The following is a 17614-nucleotide window of genomic DNA, read 5'->3' on the forward strand; positions in this document are numbered from 1 at the left end:
TGGGAACAGTTGGGTGCCATGATTGGGTATAAAAGCAGCTTCCATGAAATGCTAAGTAATTCACAAACAAGGATGGGGCGAGGGTCACCACTTTGTAAGCAAATTGTCGAACAGTTTTAGAACAACATTTCTCAATGAACTATTACAAGGAATTTAGGGATTTTACCATCTACAGTCCGTAAAATCATCAAAAGGTTCAGCGAATCTGGGGAAATCACTGCACGTAAGTGATGACATTACGGACTTTTGATCCCTCTGTCGGTACTGCATTAAAAACAGACATCAGTGTGTAAAGGACATCCCCACATGGGCTCAGGAACACTTCATAAAACCACTGTCAGTAACTACAGTTGGTTGCTACATCTGTAAGTGCAAGTAAAACTCTGCTATGCAAAGCCAAACCCATTTATCAACAACACCAAGGAACGCCGCTGGCTTCGTTGGGCCCGAGCTCATCTAAGATGGACTGATGCAAAGTGGAAAGGTGTTCTGTGGTCTGACGACTCCAATTATATTCGGAAACTGTGGACCTGGTGTCCTCTGGAACAAAGAGGAAAATAACCATCCAGATTGTTATAGGCGCGAATTTCAAACGCCAGCATCTGTGATGGTATGGGGGTGTATTAGTGCCCAGGGCATGGGTAACTTACACATCTGTGAAGGCACAATTAATGCTGAAGGGTCCATACAGGTTTTGGAGCAACATATGTTGCCATCCAAGCAACGTTATCATGGACGCCCCTTCTTATTTCAGCAAGACAATGCCAAGCCACGTGTTACAACAGCGTGGTTTTGTAATAAAAGAGTGCGAGTACTTTCCTGGCCCGCCTGCAGTCCAGACCTGTCCCCCATCGAAAATGTATGGCACATTATGAAGCGTAGAATACGACAGTGGCGACCCCGGACTGTTGAACGACTAAAGCTCTACATACAGTTAATCAAGAATGGGAAATAATAGTTTTCTCAGTTCCCAAACGTTTATTCAACATTGTTAAAAGAAAAGGTGATGTAACACAGTAGTGAACATACCCTTTCCCAAGTACTTTGGCACGTGTTGTAGCCATGAAATTGTAAGTCAATTATTATTTGCAAAAAAAAATAAAGTTTATGAGTTTGAACATCAAATATGTAATCTTTGTAGTGCATTCAATTGAATATGCGTTGAAAAGGATTTTCAAATCATTGTATTTCGTTTATATTTACATCTAACACAATTTCCCAACTCATATAGAAACGGGGTTTGTGTATATGTATATATATATACATACAGTGAAGAAAATGAGTATTTGAACACCTGGTATTTTGCAAGTTCTCTCACTTAGAAATCATGGAGGGGTCCAAAATTTTCACGGTAGTGCATGTCTACTGTATGAGAGACAACCTAAATAGCAAAATTCGGAAATCACAATCTATGATTTTTTTAACAATTTATTGGTATGATACAGCTGAAATAAGTATTTGGACACCTGTCTATCAGCTAGAATTCTGACCCTCAAACACCTGTTAGTCCGCCTTTAAAAGTCCTCCTCCACTCCACTGTATTATCCTGAATCAGATGCACCTGTGTGAGGTCATTAGCAGCATAAAGACACCTTTTCACCCCAAACAATCAGTAAGACCCAAACATTCAGCATGGCTAAGAGCAAAGCGCTGTCCAAAGACACCAGAGACAAAATTGTACAACTCCACAAGGATGGAAAGGGCAACGGAGAAATTGCCAAGCAGCTTAGTGAAAAAAGGTCCACTGTTGGAGCAATCATTAGAAAATGGAAAAAGCTAAACATGACGGTCAATCTCAATGGGAGTGGAGCCCCATGCAAGATATCACCTCGTGGGGTCTCAATGATGCTAAGAAAGGTGAGGTATCAGCCCAGGACTACACAGCTGGACTTGGTCAATGACCTGAAAAGAGCTGGGACCACTGTTTCAATGGTAATACACTAAGACGTCATGGTTTGAAATCATGCATGGCACGGAAGTTTCCCCTGCTTAAACCAGCACATGTTAAGGCCCGTCTTAAGTTGTCCAATGACCATTTGGATGATCCAGAGGAGTCATTGGAGAAAGTTTTGTGGACAGATGAGACCAAAATTGACCGTTTTGGTCAAAATTCCACTATGCGTGTTTGGAGGGAGAAGAATGATGCGTACCATCCCAAGAACACCAACCCTACTGTGAAGCATGGGAGTGGTAGCATCATGCTTTGGGAATTTTTTTTTGCTCATACGACAGGACAACTGTATTGTATTAAGGAGAGGATGACTGCAGCCATGTATTGTGAGATTTTGGCCAAAAACCTCCTTCCCTCAGTCTGATCATTGAAGATGAGTCATGGCTGGACCTCCCAACATGACAATGACGCAAAGCACACAGCCAGGAAAACCAAGAAGTGGCTTTGTAAGACCCATATCAAGGTTCTGGAGTGGCCTAGCCAGTCTCCAGACCTAAATCCAATTGAAAATCTTTGAAGGGAGCTGAAAGTCTGTGTTACTCAGCGACAGCCCAGAAACCTGACTGATCTAGAGAAGATCTGTGTGGAGGAGTGGGCCAAAATCCCTCCTGCAGTCTGTGCAAACCTGGTGAAGAACTACAGGAAACCTTTGACCTCTGTAATTGCAAACAAAGGCTACTCTACCAAATATTAATGTTGGTGTTCAAATACTTATTTTCAGCTGTATCACACAAATAAATTGTTAAAAAATCATAAATTGTGATTTCTGGATTTTTCTTTTTAGGTTATCTATCATACAGACGACATGCACCTACCGTGAAAATTTCAGACCCCTCCATGATTTCTAAGTGGCAAAACTTGCAAAATAGCAGATTGTTCAAATACTTATTTTCTTGACTGTATGTGTGTATATATATATATATATATATATATATATATATATATATATATATATATATATATATATATATATATATATTCCGCCCGATTGTAGCTGAGATAGGCGCCAGCGCCCCCCCGGAATAAGCGGTAGAAAATGGATGGACATATATATATATATATATATATATATATATATATATGTATATATATATATATATATATATATATATATATATATATATATATATATATATATATATATATATATATATTCCGCCCGATTGTAGCTGAGATAGGCGCCAGCGCCCCCCGTGACCCAAAAGGGAATAAGCGGTAGAAAATGGATGGACATATCTATATATATATATATATATATATATATATATATATAGTCACCACCAAAACCTAATCTACCAGACAGAACGGAAATAAACAAATGTTTGAAATTCCATCTACTCTAGGGACGTTTAGGCTCAGGACCGCATCCTGAAAAATGAAAGGATGAGTGGCATTTTTGATATTTTCCATCCATCCATACATTTTCTACTGCTTGTATCAGACAAAAACTTTTCTGGCGCTTTATTTTTGGTCATTTCTAAAAAATGAACTAGTTCTCCCAGAATCGTGTGCATAGGAACATCATAAGAAGAAGGTGAAGTGTTCTAGTATATACGGGGAATTGTTTTTTGGACATTTCCTGAAAAATCTAAATCATCCATAACTGTTTTAGTTATTTTGCTAAAAACACACAAACAAACCCTGGGGAAAACATAACCTCTTTGGCGGAGGTAAATAAGTCTGTGTTCTGCAAAGCAAAGCGTGTCATTTTCGTCTTGAGCGTTTCCAAGCCAACACAGCCAGCTAGTCAACACACACCGCACAGAGGGAAATCACCAAAATGGTACACTTCGGGAAATATGGGTACTTGATAAATCTTCAATCCATCCATCCATCCATCCATCCATTTTTCCCTGCTTGTCTATCTTGATGTTGCGGGGGGCTGGAGCCTATCCAGCTGTACTCTCGACTAAGGCAGTGTACATCCTGGACAAGTTCCACCCAGAAAATATATTTGAAGCCACCCAAGCCATCAGTTTGGGAGGTATTTACATTATCAAAAGTAAAGTTGTTAGTAAATTTTTCTGAGAAACAGCATTTTCCAGACTAATATAAAAAATGGCCACTGTAGAGGACAGTTGTTAGTTACTTTTTCTGAGAATAAGTAAATTGTTTTTAATATTTGCTAGAAACACTGCCTGTTCCTGCACAATTATTTGCACGTAAAAAACATGTTTGAAGTAATAAATATGATTAAAACCTTTCGTATACGTTCGTGTTCAATTACAATAAGTGTGTTTATCCGAAACATTCCTGCTTCTTTATTTTACACACTACGACATTTTTAAGTTGTTTCTTTTTTGGACATATTCAGGCTTTGTATTTGAAACATTCACAATACAGCACATGAACATGCTGAGTTTCGAGGGCAAACGATCAACAAATTTAGCACTCCACTTAAACTATGAAATTAACCTACCTAAAGAAGTTGTGTTGCTTGCTACGTTTTTTTCCCAACAGCCTGTAATTGTTTGTGTTTTCTTTTTTTGATTTGTTCTTTACTTTGCATTTTGACAGCTGCCTGACGTAAATTCACCGAACACGTGACATCCTCCCAGACCCTGATGCAACTAATGTATCTCTCGGAAAATCTCTGCTGTTTTCGTTGTTAACGCTTCGAAAATGGCTGCTCCCATGTTGTTTACACCGATTAATGTTAATTATGCGATCTCTTAAACAGTTGAAAATGTAAGAAAAAAATTCATGTCAGAGTGTTTTAATCTGTTTACTCAATGAAACAATTACGTTACAATTGTCCAAATGTCACAGTGTGAAAATTTCTTATCACGGTTGTTGTGACCAAAATTATCATGGTTATTATCGCGGTAATTTTAAATGTGTTTAAAATTTTCAAAAACTACTAAAATAACCCCTACAAACAACACATTCAGAATGTATGTATGTACCTCAAATAGACAGTTGAATGTGCATATGACAGCAACACAAGCATTATAAGTTAAGTCAAAATTAAAGTATCAATGATTGTCACACACTCACTAGGTGTGGTGAAATTTGTCCTCTGCATTTGACCCATCACCCTTGATCACCCCCTTGGAGGTGAGGGGAGCAGTGGGCAGCAGCGGTGCCACGGCCGGGAATCATTTTTGGTGATTTAACCCCCAATTCCAACCCTTGATGCTGAGTGCCAAGCAGGGAGGTAACGGGTCGCATTTTTATAGTCTTTGGTATGACTCAGCTAGGGTTTGAACTCACAACCTACCGATTTCAGGGCGGACACTCGAACCACTAGGCCTCTGAGTAGCTTATAAACAAACTAATAAGGCGTACACAAAATAATACTATAAATAAATAAAAAGATGGCACCCTTATAACGTAAGACGTGACTGCACTTTTTGTCCGTATAGATAAAAATAGTATTCATATATGGGGTTTAGTCTTACACATAGGACTGCACGGTTATGGGCAAAATAATTATTAAGATTATTTTTCTCAATAAACAATATTTATCTTCAATTTAGACTCTTTAAAATTCAATATTCAACCGAAAAAAATTAAGAAAAAAAGTAGCTTATTCGATTCTTTTTGAAAAAATTAAAAAAAGAATTTATGGAACAAATCATTATTTCTTCTAGATTTTCCAGAGCAAAAATTTTAAAAGAAATTCAAAAGACTTTGAAATAAGATTTAAATTTGATTCTACAGATTTTCTATATTTGCCAGAATATTTTTGGGGATTTTTAATCATAATAGGTTTGAAGAAATATTTCACAAATATTCTTTGTCGAAAAAACAGAAGCTAAAATGAATAATTAAATTAAGATGTATTTATTATTCTTTACAATAAAACAAATTTAAAAAAAATACTTGAACATTGATTTAAATTGTCAGGAAAGAAGAGGAAGGAATTTAAAAGGTAAAAAGGTACATTATATGTGTTTAAAAATCCTAAAATCCTTTTTAAGATTGTATTTTTTCTCTGAAATAGTCTTTCTGAAAGTTATAAGAAGCAAAGTAAAAAAAATAAATGAATGTATTTAAACAAGTGAAGACCAAGTCTTTAAAATATTTTCTTGGATTTTCAAATTCTATTTGAGTTTTTTCTCTCTTAGAATTAAAAATGTCAAGAAAAGCGAGACCAGTTTGCTAGTAAATAAATAAAATGTAAAAAACAGACGCAGCTCACTGGTAAGTGCTGCTATTTGAGCCATTTTTAGAACAGGCCAGAGGTCCTTACGGGCTACCTGGTGCCCGCGGGCACTGCGTTGGTGACCCCTGCTCTAGATAAACATGATCTATATAGTTAAATACAAATATTTGTGTTTTTATTCATTAATAGTATCACCGTGTCAGATTTTTTACGTTGCTCCTCTACGATGTCATCCGACAGTTTTCCTTCTTCCCACGCCACTTTGGTCTCCTCAGCATAACAGAAGTGCTCAGGATTCTTGACCGCACCAGTGATGTCCTCAGCTGTTGCAGTGGCTTTAAACTTGCCGATGCCTTTATCTCTATTTTTAAATTTTCATAGAGATAGGTATTTTTTAAGTTATGTACACACATTTAATGTACTAATGCGTGTACATTTACATGCTGTATCCATTGAACGCTTCAACAGAAATCGGTCATATAGGTATTAATTATACACCATACAACATTAACAAAATGCTATGTCACATGAATAGTTATTAAAGTAATTACTTAGTGGAATGAAAAAAAAACAAGTATTGTAAAAAAACATGGCGTTTACTTTTGGATATCAATGTAAAACACAAAATAGTTTGGCTTAATGAAGATGAAGTTAAATAAACAAACTTTGTTCTTCAACAACAACCATGTACTTCAGTGTAACAGTTTGGCCCCAAAAAAAATAAAGATGAGTGATACATCGAATACCCAGTCTTTGTGCCTCACTGACAACTTAGCCAGGGTTCAATTCGATGAGATGACAAAACATTTGAGCTAGTGTGAATGTTATTGGAACACTAATAAAGTTAGCAGTTAAAATAAAGGACGAGTGAGCATCCCAGTCAACAAACTACAGACTTTATAAACAAGTTGTGGCAACTTGCATGGTAACTTTCAGTCCCAGCAGCTGACGCAAGCTGCACGTTCAAAATCAAACTAAACCATCACACATTTTTCTCCTCCAACAGCATTATGCTCTTAAATGCACACCGAGACTCCACGGAAGTAGAAGCGAGTGAAATTAAGTGTAACGAAGCGATCAGGGCCGTCAGCTCGGAGGGAACATTTTCAGAGCAAAGTCCGTGAAGTCGCCACCATGTTTCGCAAGCCAAATGGCTCTAGTGCACATGCACAGACGCTGCGGCGCTTCAGTATTCAGAGAGTAAGCAGTGTTGCCTTAAATGCATTATTGATACATGACGGATTTTCATTCATTGAAAATTTAAGCGGTATTACTAACCGTCTGGAATTTTGCCGCGTTTTATCTTTATACCGTTTATCGTTACATCGCTAATCCATTTACAAGTAAAAAGTCAAGGGTGGTCACGGCATGTTCTGGCCGTCAATGCTGGTCAATTTTTTAGGGCAATACGGCAAGTGACAAGGGCACTCTGACACTTGCCGTGGTTAAATTCGAACCCTCCATATTCTGTATCACAGTGATATTGTACTGAGGACTTAATACTGTGATTTTATATAGTTGTGATCAAAATTATTCAACCCCAACACACTTTTGGTGTTTTAGCAAGTAGGACATTTATTCCGTATTTTGTTTATAGTCATATCAAATAAAGATGTATTAAATGGACAAATGCAACGTGAATTACAACATTATATTTTGTAACATGTCAAACAGTGTCATTTCTCTTAATACCTCATTGACAAAATGATTCAACCCCTTGAAGATCATAACTCTTAAGAACAGAATTTGAATAAGGTATTTTCAATCAGGTGTTGAAAACACCTGTAGATGTGATTAGAACCATAACGAACAACAATTAAACTGATTGAAAAAGACTGTGACGCTCAGCTTCTTGTAGATGGTCAATGGTGTATTTGCAACATGGTGAAGTTCAGGGAGTGGTCAAAGAAGTCAAGAGAGGAGGTCATTTCTCTTCATAAAAAAGGATATGGATATCAGAAAATAGCAAAGAGACACAGTTGGGAGCATAATTCGCAAGTTTAAAGCTAAAGGCACAGTGGAAACACTACTTGGGCGTGGTAGAAAGAGGCTGCTGTGTGCAACTGCTGTCCGGTATTTGAAGCGTACAGTGGTGAAAAACCCCCGGGTAACAGCTGAGGAACTACAACAGGACATTGCAGAGGGGGGAACGCAGGTTTAGTCCCAGAAAATAAGGCGTGCACTACGAGATGAAGGCCTCCTTCATCAAGGCGTCCGGTACTACAGTTGATACCGTGAGATTTTGGTACCGTTACATCCCTGGTGTGTGATATTACAGCATACGTGCCAACCCTCCCGATTTTCCCGGGAGACTCTCGAATTTCAGTGCCCCTCTCGAAACTCTCCCGGGGCAACCATTCCACCGAATTTCTCCCGATTTCCGCCCGGACAACAATATTGGGGGCGTGCCCTTAGCGTCCTCTACAACCTGTCGTCACGTCCGCTTTTCCTCCATAAAAACTGCGTACCGGTTCAGTTTCATAATGTATACGTCTTTTAAACACACGTGAGTGAATGCAATGCGTACTTCATCAACAGCCATACAGGTCACACTGAAGGTGGCTGTATAAACAACTTTAAAACCGTTAAAAATGTGGGCCAGACTGTGAACCCACACCAAACAAGAATGCCGAACACATTTTGGGAGAACACCCGCACTTTAACACAACATAAACACAACAGAACAAATACCCACAACCCCTTGCAGCACTAACTCTTCCGGGACGCTACAATATAAAACCCCCACTACCACCAAACCCCGCCACCTCAACCCCGGCCCCCATCTCTCGAATACGGAGGTCTCAAGGTTGGCAAGTATGAATTACAGTGGCCAAAATTATTAAATATACTTGTTAAATAAAACCTCTGCCTTGTTTTTAATGAATACTTGGGCCTACTACACTATTGTATTTTGTTGTGGGTTTTTATGTTGGTACATAGAGAGACAAGTTTTTTGGGAGGTAGTACTTGGTGAAAGAAGTTTTCGAACCACTGTTCTAAGAAGTTGTATAGAAATCAGCCTGTATGTCAGGTCTGGGTAATTAGAAGCAACACTTCTACTTTCTCATTTTATTTCTCACCTTTTTTGTTGTTTTTTTGTCGTTGTATTTTTACACTGAGTTAGGAGGCGAACTTTGGACAATGCTGATCATCAGAATGTCTTCTCTTATTTTACAAAGGTCACATTATTGGATGTCAACAGTTTTGTGTACTAATGTCACTTGATCTATTTTTTGTTGCCACACCTTGTTCTTTGTTCTCTGCACTTTGGTTATACAAGGTGGCAGTAAATTATTTACAGCAGTAGTGTAAAGTGATGCCTTTTGCCTTCACTAAACTCTCCAATTGTTGAACAAATAAATCGAGGTTTATACCTTTTAGCCTGTCACCTGACATTCCATCACCTGTCCCACTTGAATTTTCCTCTGGAATACTGTTCATGAATATTTTTATGAGCTGTCCTATTTTTGTTGTCAGTTACATGAAAATATTTAAGGAGCTATTGCGACCTCTGTTGCTGGCATTTAGTATTGCATTCGGTAAAACTCCTTTGTGATGTCAACACATTATGGGAAAGGTTTTACTGTACTTAAGAGATCCTGCTGCATTTGGCAACTACAGTAAAATACTGATTTGATTTATAAACTGTGGCTTTGTCTCAAATGGAATATTTCCATCAGCACACTTCAGAAGATATTCTGTATACAGTGTGTGCTTAGTTATTAAAGGGGACATTTTGTCATTGTACCAGTACTTCCATATTTGTTACAGTTATTTAATTCTCAGCCATCCAGGTCATGGTGATTTGCAAAGGTTGAATGAATGCAACTGGTTCCTTCTTTGTTTACAATGTTTCACTTTCCATCCAAAAGGCTTTTTACACATCTAGATTGTAGGTGTGCAGTTTCCCTATTTATGTCACGTTGGGTGTGCCCCCTACGGGCTGGGCGGTCACCAAGATTTGAAAAACATTTAGGTCAACATTTGGTGGTTTGAGGGCGCTTTGACATAAAAATCAAGATGCAGAAAATGGTAACCATCCACAAAGACTCACTGAAATGACATGAATGTAAATATTTATTTTAGGCCTATCCACCTTCAGATTAGAGATTTCCGATAATGGCTTTTTTGCATATATCAGATATTCCGATATTGTCCAACTTTTATTTACCGATGCCGATATCAACCGATACCGATATATACAGTTTTGGAATTAACACATTATTATCCCTGATTTTGTTGTGATGCATTAAACAATGTAACAAGGTTTTCCAAAATAAATAAACTCAAGTTATGGGGAAAAAAAATTCCAACTTGGCACTTCCATATTTATTATTGAAGTAACAAAGTGCATTATTTTTGTTAACATGCTTCAAAACAGCAGCTTGGAAATTGGGACATGCCCTCCCTGAGAAAGCATGAGGAGGTTGAGGTGGGTGGGGGTGAGTTGGGGTAGCGGGAGGTGTATATTGTAGCGTCCCGGAAGAGTTAGTGCTGCAAGGGGTTCTGGGTATTTGTTCTGTTGTGTTATGGTGCGGATGTTCTCCCGAAATGTGTTCGTCATTCTTGTTTGGTGTGGGTTCACAGTGTGGCGCAAATTTTTAGCAGTGTTAAAGTTGTTTATACGGCCACCTTCAGTGTGACCTGTATGGCTGTTGACCAAGTATGCGTTGCATTCACTTGTGTGTGTGAAAAACCATAGATATTGTGTGACTGGGCCGGCACGCCAAGGCAGTGCCTTTAAGGTTTATTGGCGCTCTATACTTCTCCTTACGTCCGTGTGTCCAGATGTGTTTTAAAAAGTCATAAATTTTACTATTTGAAACCGATTCTGAAAATTTCGAAACCGATAATTTCCGATATTATATTTTAAAGCATTTTTCGGCCGATAATATCGGCAGTCCAATATTATCGGACATATCTACTTCAGATGTTTATATTTGTGTGTGCATGGGGTAATATAAACTCTGTCCGCAGCAACAGATTCACATTTATTTCATTAAAGTGAAACCATCCTAAATTACGTCAATGTAATTTAATGTTGTGTAAGTGGCACGTTTTGGTCTGATCGGATACTTTTTTATCTGGTGTGGGATGTGGGAATAGCAGTAAATGTTATGGGCTATTGTACTATTGTAGGCGGTCTGTACAAACCATTGGGAGGACCGAAGATTGTATAGAAAGAAGAGCATGATCTATTGCACGGTGATGTAGGTGCAAGAGATCTCTTTCTCAAAGTGTATTTGCAGTCAGTTTTATCTTCTTTTTGTCAATTAAAAAAAAAAATACAGAGGACATGACATCAGTGTGGTAGTTACAATCATGCCTGGAAGTGGTCAAAATTGTTGGGTAGTATGTGACACCATTTATGGTTGTAGTTGTCGTAGAAATGCGTCAAGTGAAGTCTGAGCAAAAATGTAAGTGTTCCTAAGATTGTCTATCATAGAGACTAACATTTCAAGAAACAAACAAGACTGCAGAGAAATGTAGCTCAAAATGTCTATATTTTACTCACATTTGATTAATTATCTTTAACAAACTTTGGCATAGAATGGATTATTCATGCACAATATATTTTTTCAAGCTGTTACCAATACCGATAAATTTCTGTTTTTCAGCACCGACACTGATGAAGTGAATTATATTTATATAGCGCTTTTCTCTAGTGACTCAAAGCACTTTACATAGTGAAACCCAATATCTGAGTTACATGTAAACCGGTTTGGGTGGCACCGGGAGCGGGTGGGTAAAGTGTCTTGCCCAAGCACACAACAGCAGTGGCCAGGATGGTGGAAGCGGGAATCGAACCTGGAACCCTCAAGTTGCTGACACGGCCACTCTACCAACCGAGCTATACTGCCCGGTTGGTAGAGTGATGTAACTTCTTTGTGTATATTATTTTTTACAGCTGGAGATAGATTTAAAATGGATATGACAACCTGTAGTTGTAGATTAGTATTAACTAAATATGACATCACCAATAATGTAGAACTAACATCACAAGCGTAAATCCACATTGACTCATGCATGTCCTTATTTCCATCCATCACAGTGTAAAAGAGTGTAGACTTAGACTTCCTTTATTGTCATTCAAGTAGCGATCACATCTAAAAATGTGTTGTGGTTCGGATGTACAAGCCGTGGCTACAGGTGGTTTGCTTGTTGACAGGGTCCAGTGTCTTCCGCGGTGGTGGAGGGCAGTATCTTCTGATATGCATCTTTGATATCACAGCTGTCAATTAATTTGGCTGTATTATTTTATCTCTGGGCTACGGAACTTGCTGGTGTGGGAAGCAATCCAGTGTGTGTGTGTGCTTTTCTTTCCTGTCTTGGCGTCCATGATTGATTGACAGTTTAGCCTAACTAACTGGACTGGAGGAGAGCGGCTGGGTGTCTCCCTCCTCCATGCTCTTCCAGGCTTCCTGCCCCGCATACGAGGTGGAATATGAGACAAGCTTTGTTTGCCAGCTCGCTCCAGGGCCATCATTTTATTTCAATGAGGAAATTTCAGATTTATTTGGCCCTTTCTTTGGTAGAATTTTTTGCACTTTTCTGACGCAGCAGCTGTCTTAACAGTTTTTTTTTGCGGCTAACTTTTGGCAGCTTTTTTGTCTGTGCAAGTGACTTTATTTGCTTACTTTGATGCTAGCTCTGAGTGGCTGTTGAGTTTCATGTTTTGAAGCTGGTATTTTTTCTTCGTTCTACGAGTTACGAGCGCTGGATTTGTTCACCCTTCCAGTGTTTCTTAACTATAGGAGGGGCCCCATTGTTGGGCCGCGTGCGCCCCTGGAGAGCCGCAAAAAATAGGTTTCTTAGCTGTGGTACGTATGGGTACACTTGTGGCAGGAATGACAATAGACTTAGTATCCTGTCTTCCTTAAGCACACTTGTACACGAAGGCAGTAAGTTCAACACCTTCTGCTCATCAAAACTCTGAACACCAGGTTGACTGATGGAGGCCAGGTTTATTGACAATTGAAAGGTATCCTGCTTTCCTTAAGCACACTTGTACACGAAGGCAGGATAGTGAAAAAACGATGCCATGAACAGCATAAGATGTAATAGTTGTTTGCTGAGAAACACGAGGAGTGAAGGGGAGTTGTGCGCTCCAGTTTGAAATGCTTCCGGAGTCTAAACACGTGACCTACCTACGCGTTTCTTATAGGTACAGCTCACTTAGCAGAACCAATTGAAATGACTTGGTAATAAACACACGCTAAATAGAGTAATCTTAATAACTGAGGCAGAACACTTCGACTTAGACTTTCTTTTTATTGTCATTCAAATTTGAACTTTACAGTACAGATAAGAACAAAATTGTGTTGCATTTGCTCATGGTAGTGCAGGATAAAAAGGAAAAAGGTGCAGATAAAAATAAGTAGATTACTGTACAGATAAATATATTGCACTTTTTCATATGCATCCACGTTTATGGATGTATGTTATATTGTCTTTTTATTCCAGCAAGTTAATCCTTTTATGGGCGAATTGAGGGGATAATTATCACACACCAGAGACAATAATTTGGGGGAAACTCTGCACCTAACATTTAGAATTAGGAAGTATTTTGGATGAATAGTGAAACGTCTTCTACAAACAAAAAGATTCCAGTTGCTTCGATTTCTCCTTAATAGAAATAAGTATTTACCCACTTTTTTTGTATCTACTATCCACACTCTACAGGTTGTTTCTCAGCAACTATCCATCCATCCATCCATTTTCTACCGCTTATTCCCTTTTGGGGTCGCGGGGGGCGCTGGCGCCTATCTCAGCTACAATCGGGCGGAAGGCGGGGTACACCCTGGACAAGTCGCCACCTCATCGCAGGGCCAACACAGATAGACAGACAACATTCACACTCACATTCACACACTAGGGCCAATTTAGTGTTGCCAATCAACCTATCCCCAGGTGCATGTCTTTGGAAGTGGGAGGAAGCCGGAGTACCCGGAGGGAACCCACGCATTCACGGGGAGAACATGCAAACTCCACACAGAAAGATCCCGAGCCTGGATTTGAACCCAGGACTGCAGGAACTTCGTATTGTGAGGCAGACGCACTAACCCCTCTGCCACCGTGAAGCCCTTCTCAGCAACTATTAATTCCTATTGGCTGCCACCGTGAAGCCCTTCTCAGCAACTATTAATTCCTATTAGCTGGTATTCTGACACGTGACTTCTTCCCAGAAGTGATAACTAGTGGTGGTCGATCAAGCTAAGATGGCTGTTGTCCAGCAAACAGCACGCCAACTATCTGGGTACAAAAGAGGCTTAAATATTCATACAAAAATCAGATTCAAGCAAAAAATCTAACTGTGCAATGGAATAGATCCTATACTTTATCAAAAAAAGATTTGTCGAATAGTATCAAGGATTATGTCGGTCGCAATGCCAAACATATCGAACAATTTAGCTCCAGATTCCATTCTCCATGACAAAACAGGTGGAAACTTTGAAAAGCATGGAGGTCTACAACTTCTTTGTATGTGACTGGGTCAAGGAAATTGGTATCAAGACTGTCCCAGATAAATATGCATCGATTTTGCTCAGTAAGGTTGCATTTCAGGATTTGGTGAGCAAACTGGCCTCCCTTGGATTCAGTACACCCCTATGCAACTGGCTGCTTGACTTCCTCACAGACAGACCCCAGTCTGTGAGAGTGGGCAACAACACCTCCAGTGCCTTCTCCCTGAGGGCTGCGTCCTGAGTCCGTTGCTGTTCACATTGATGACCCATGACTGCTGCGCCAGGTCCACTACCAACCACATTGTGAAGTATGCGGACGACACGACAGTAGTGAGCCTCATCCGTGATAACAACGACATGGACTACAGGGAGGAGCTTGGTCCACATTGCCGGCAGTAAGTCGGACACGTTACCAGTTAGGGTTGGACTCCGCCAAGGCTGCCCTTTGTCACCGATTCTGTTCATAACTTTTATGGCCAGAATTTGTAGGCGCAGTCAAGGCAAGGACGAGATCTCGTTTGGTGGCTTCAGGACTAGGTCTCTGTATTTGCAGATGATGTGGTCCTGATGACTTCATCTGGCCAGGATCCTTAGCTATCACTAGATAGGTTCGCAGCCGAGTGTGAAGCGACTGGGATGAGAATCAGCACCTCCAAGTCGGAGTCCAGGGCTCTCGCCCGGAAAAGGGTGGAGTGCCATCTCCAGTTTGGGGAGGAGACCCTGCCCCAAATGGAGGAATTCAAGTACCTGGCATCTTGTTCACATTGAGGGAAGAGTGGATCGTGAGATCAACAGGCGGATCGGTGCGGCATCTTCAATAATGCAGACGCTGTATCGATCGGTTGTGGCGAAGAAGGAGCTGAGCCGGAAGGCAAAGCTTTCAATTTACCGGTCGATCTATGTTCCCATCCTCACTTATGGTGATGAGCTGCGGGTAATGACCAAAAGGACAAGATCACGGGTACAAGCGGCCAAAAAAAGCTTCCTTCGCCGGGTGGCGGGCCTCTCCCTTAGGGTGAGAAGCTCTGCCATCCGGGGAAAGCTCAAAGTAAAGCCGCTGCTCGTCCACATCAAGAAGAGCCAGATGAGGTGGTTCGGGCATCTGGTCAGGATGCCACCCAAACACCTCCCTAAGGAGGTGTTTAGGGCACGTCTAACTGGTAGGAAGCCACGGGGGAAACCCAGGACACGTTGGGAAGACTATCTTTCCCGGCTAGCCTGGGAACGCCTTGGGATTTCCCGGGAAGAGTTAGACGAAGTGGTTGGGGAGAGGAAAGTCTGGGCTTCCCTACTTAGGCTGCTGCCCCTGCGACCTGACCTCGGATAAGCAGAAGAAGATGGATGGATGGCACACCGAGTTGATGCTTTTTGAAACACACGTAGCAAACGTGTGTAAGAAATACAAATAATATCAAGATAATACCTAAATGGGAAACAATACATGTTAAAAGTATATCAAATAAACCTTCACCGAAGTCATCACTGTAAACCCATACATTCTTTGACTCCCTTGGACTGGAGTGTGAGCTGCATGAGTTCCGCGTCGTAATTTCCACAAATCTTGCACTTTTTCGCACTTTTTGTTAACCTCTCGGGGAACTCTGAAGAAGTATTTATCCTTTCCGCGTTTTGAACGATTCGTACAGCTGAAAGCGACACAAGAATAGGGCATTTTTTCTTGGTGCCTAAAACCCATTGAAAACAGAGCTAGCTTGACCACCACCAGTATTTATTGGGCGGTACGTCAACCAGACGTGAAGTCAGTAACATCCCATCAGTCAGTGCATCCCCCTTACGCTACGTTGCCAAGATTTCTACAATTGCGGGTGGTAAGTGTCCATCACTCTGCACTTAATACTCCTGACAGTGCACTGCGTTTTGCCGTACTTATGTTTGAACATGCAGTGTAAGTACTTAAGTGTGCAAATTGAGACACAGCCTTTAGTTTATTTTAAAGAACTCTGCCAATTATATTAAAGTTGAATTTTGTATCTCTCCTAAGGTTTGTCAGTGACACGCTGCTGCTGGAAGAGATGATGTCAGACCCCTTGCTGCATCAATATGGTGTTGTCGTCTTAGATGAGCTCCAGGAGCGCACGGTGGCAACAGATGTGCTTCTTGGCCTTCTGTGCGACGTCTGCCGCCAGAGGCCAGATAATTTCCGGGTAGTTCTCCTTGCTCACTTAAGTCTTGCTCCTCGGCTCGCTTCCTTCTTGGGCCCCTCCGTCCCACTCCTCTCCATGGACAACCTCCTCTCTGAGCCCCTGACAAATAGGCAGGAAAAAGAATGTGAAACTAAAGAGGAGAGGGACGTTGCAAACCTGAACAGCGTGGAGATAATGTACAGAGAACTTTCTCCTGGGAGGGAACCTGTGGCTGCTGCCTGTCACATGGTTCTAGATCTGCATCGAAGAGGAGAGGAAGGCGACATGATGGTGTTTCTTGCCAGTGCTCAGGTGAAAGTTTTACTTTATCATCTCAAAGTTCAGCCTCAGCCTTCCCGGTAAGGTTTATTCAGGTGTACTGGAGAGGAGGCTTCGCCGGATAGTCGAACCTCGGATTCAGGAGGAACAGTGTGGTTTTCGTCCTGGTCGTGGAACTGTGGACCAGCTCTATACTCTCGGCAGGGTTCTTGAGGGTGCATGGGAGTTTGCCCAACCAGTCTACATGTGCTTTGTGGACTTGGAGAAGGCATTCGACCGTGTCCCTCGGGAAGTCCTGTGGGGAGTGCTCAGAGAGTATGGGGTATCTGACTGTCTGATTGTGGCGGTCCGCTCCCTGTATGATCAGTGTCAGAGCTTGGTCCGCATTGCTGGCAGTAAGTCGGACACTTTTCCAGTGAAGGTTGGACTCCGCCAAGGCTGTCCTTTGTCACCGATTCTGTTCATAACTTTTATGGACAGAATTTCTAGGCGCAGTCAAGGCGTTGAGGGGTTCCGGTTTGGTGGCCACGGGATTAGGTCTCTGCTTTTTGCAGATGATGTAGTCCTGATGGCTTCATCTGGCCGGGATCTTCAGCTCTCACTGGATCGGTTCGCAGCCGAGTGTGAAGCGACCGGAATGAGAATCAGCACCTCCAAGTCCGAGTCC

At 41.0% G+C, this 17614-nt stretch overlaps 1 protein-coding gene across 1 annotated transcript in view; it reads left to right on the forward strand.

Annotated features, from left to right (window-relative positions):
• dqx1 (DEAQ box RNA-dependent ATPase 1) overlaps nucleotides 1-17614 on the forward strand; it is a 48254-nt gene that overhangs the window by 8975 nt on the left and 21665 nt on the right. The window contains exon 4 of the mRNA XM_061876798.1: nucleotides 16527-16980. Within this exon, the coding sequence (XP_061732782.1) occupies nucleotides 16527-16980 (454 nt within the window). The remainder of the gene's footprint in view (nucleotides 1-16526; nucleotides 16981-17614) is intronic.

This window comes from Nerophis ophidion, linkage group LG17, assembly GCF_033978795.1.
Source record: "Nerophis ophidion isolate RoL-2023_Sa linkage group LG17, RoL_Noph_v1.0, whole genome shotgun sequence".
Classification (NCBI taxonomy): domain Eukaryota; kingdom Metazoa; phylum Chordata; class Actinopteri; order Syngnathiformes; family Syngnathidae; genus Nerophis; species Nerophis ophidion.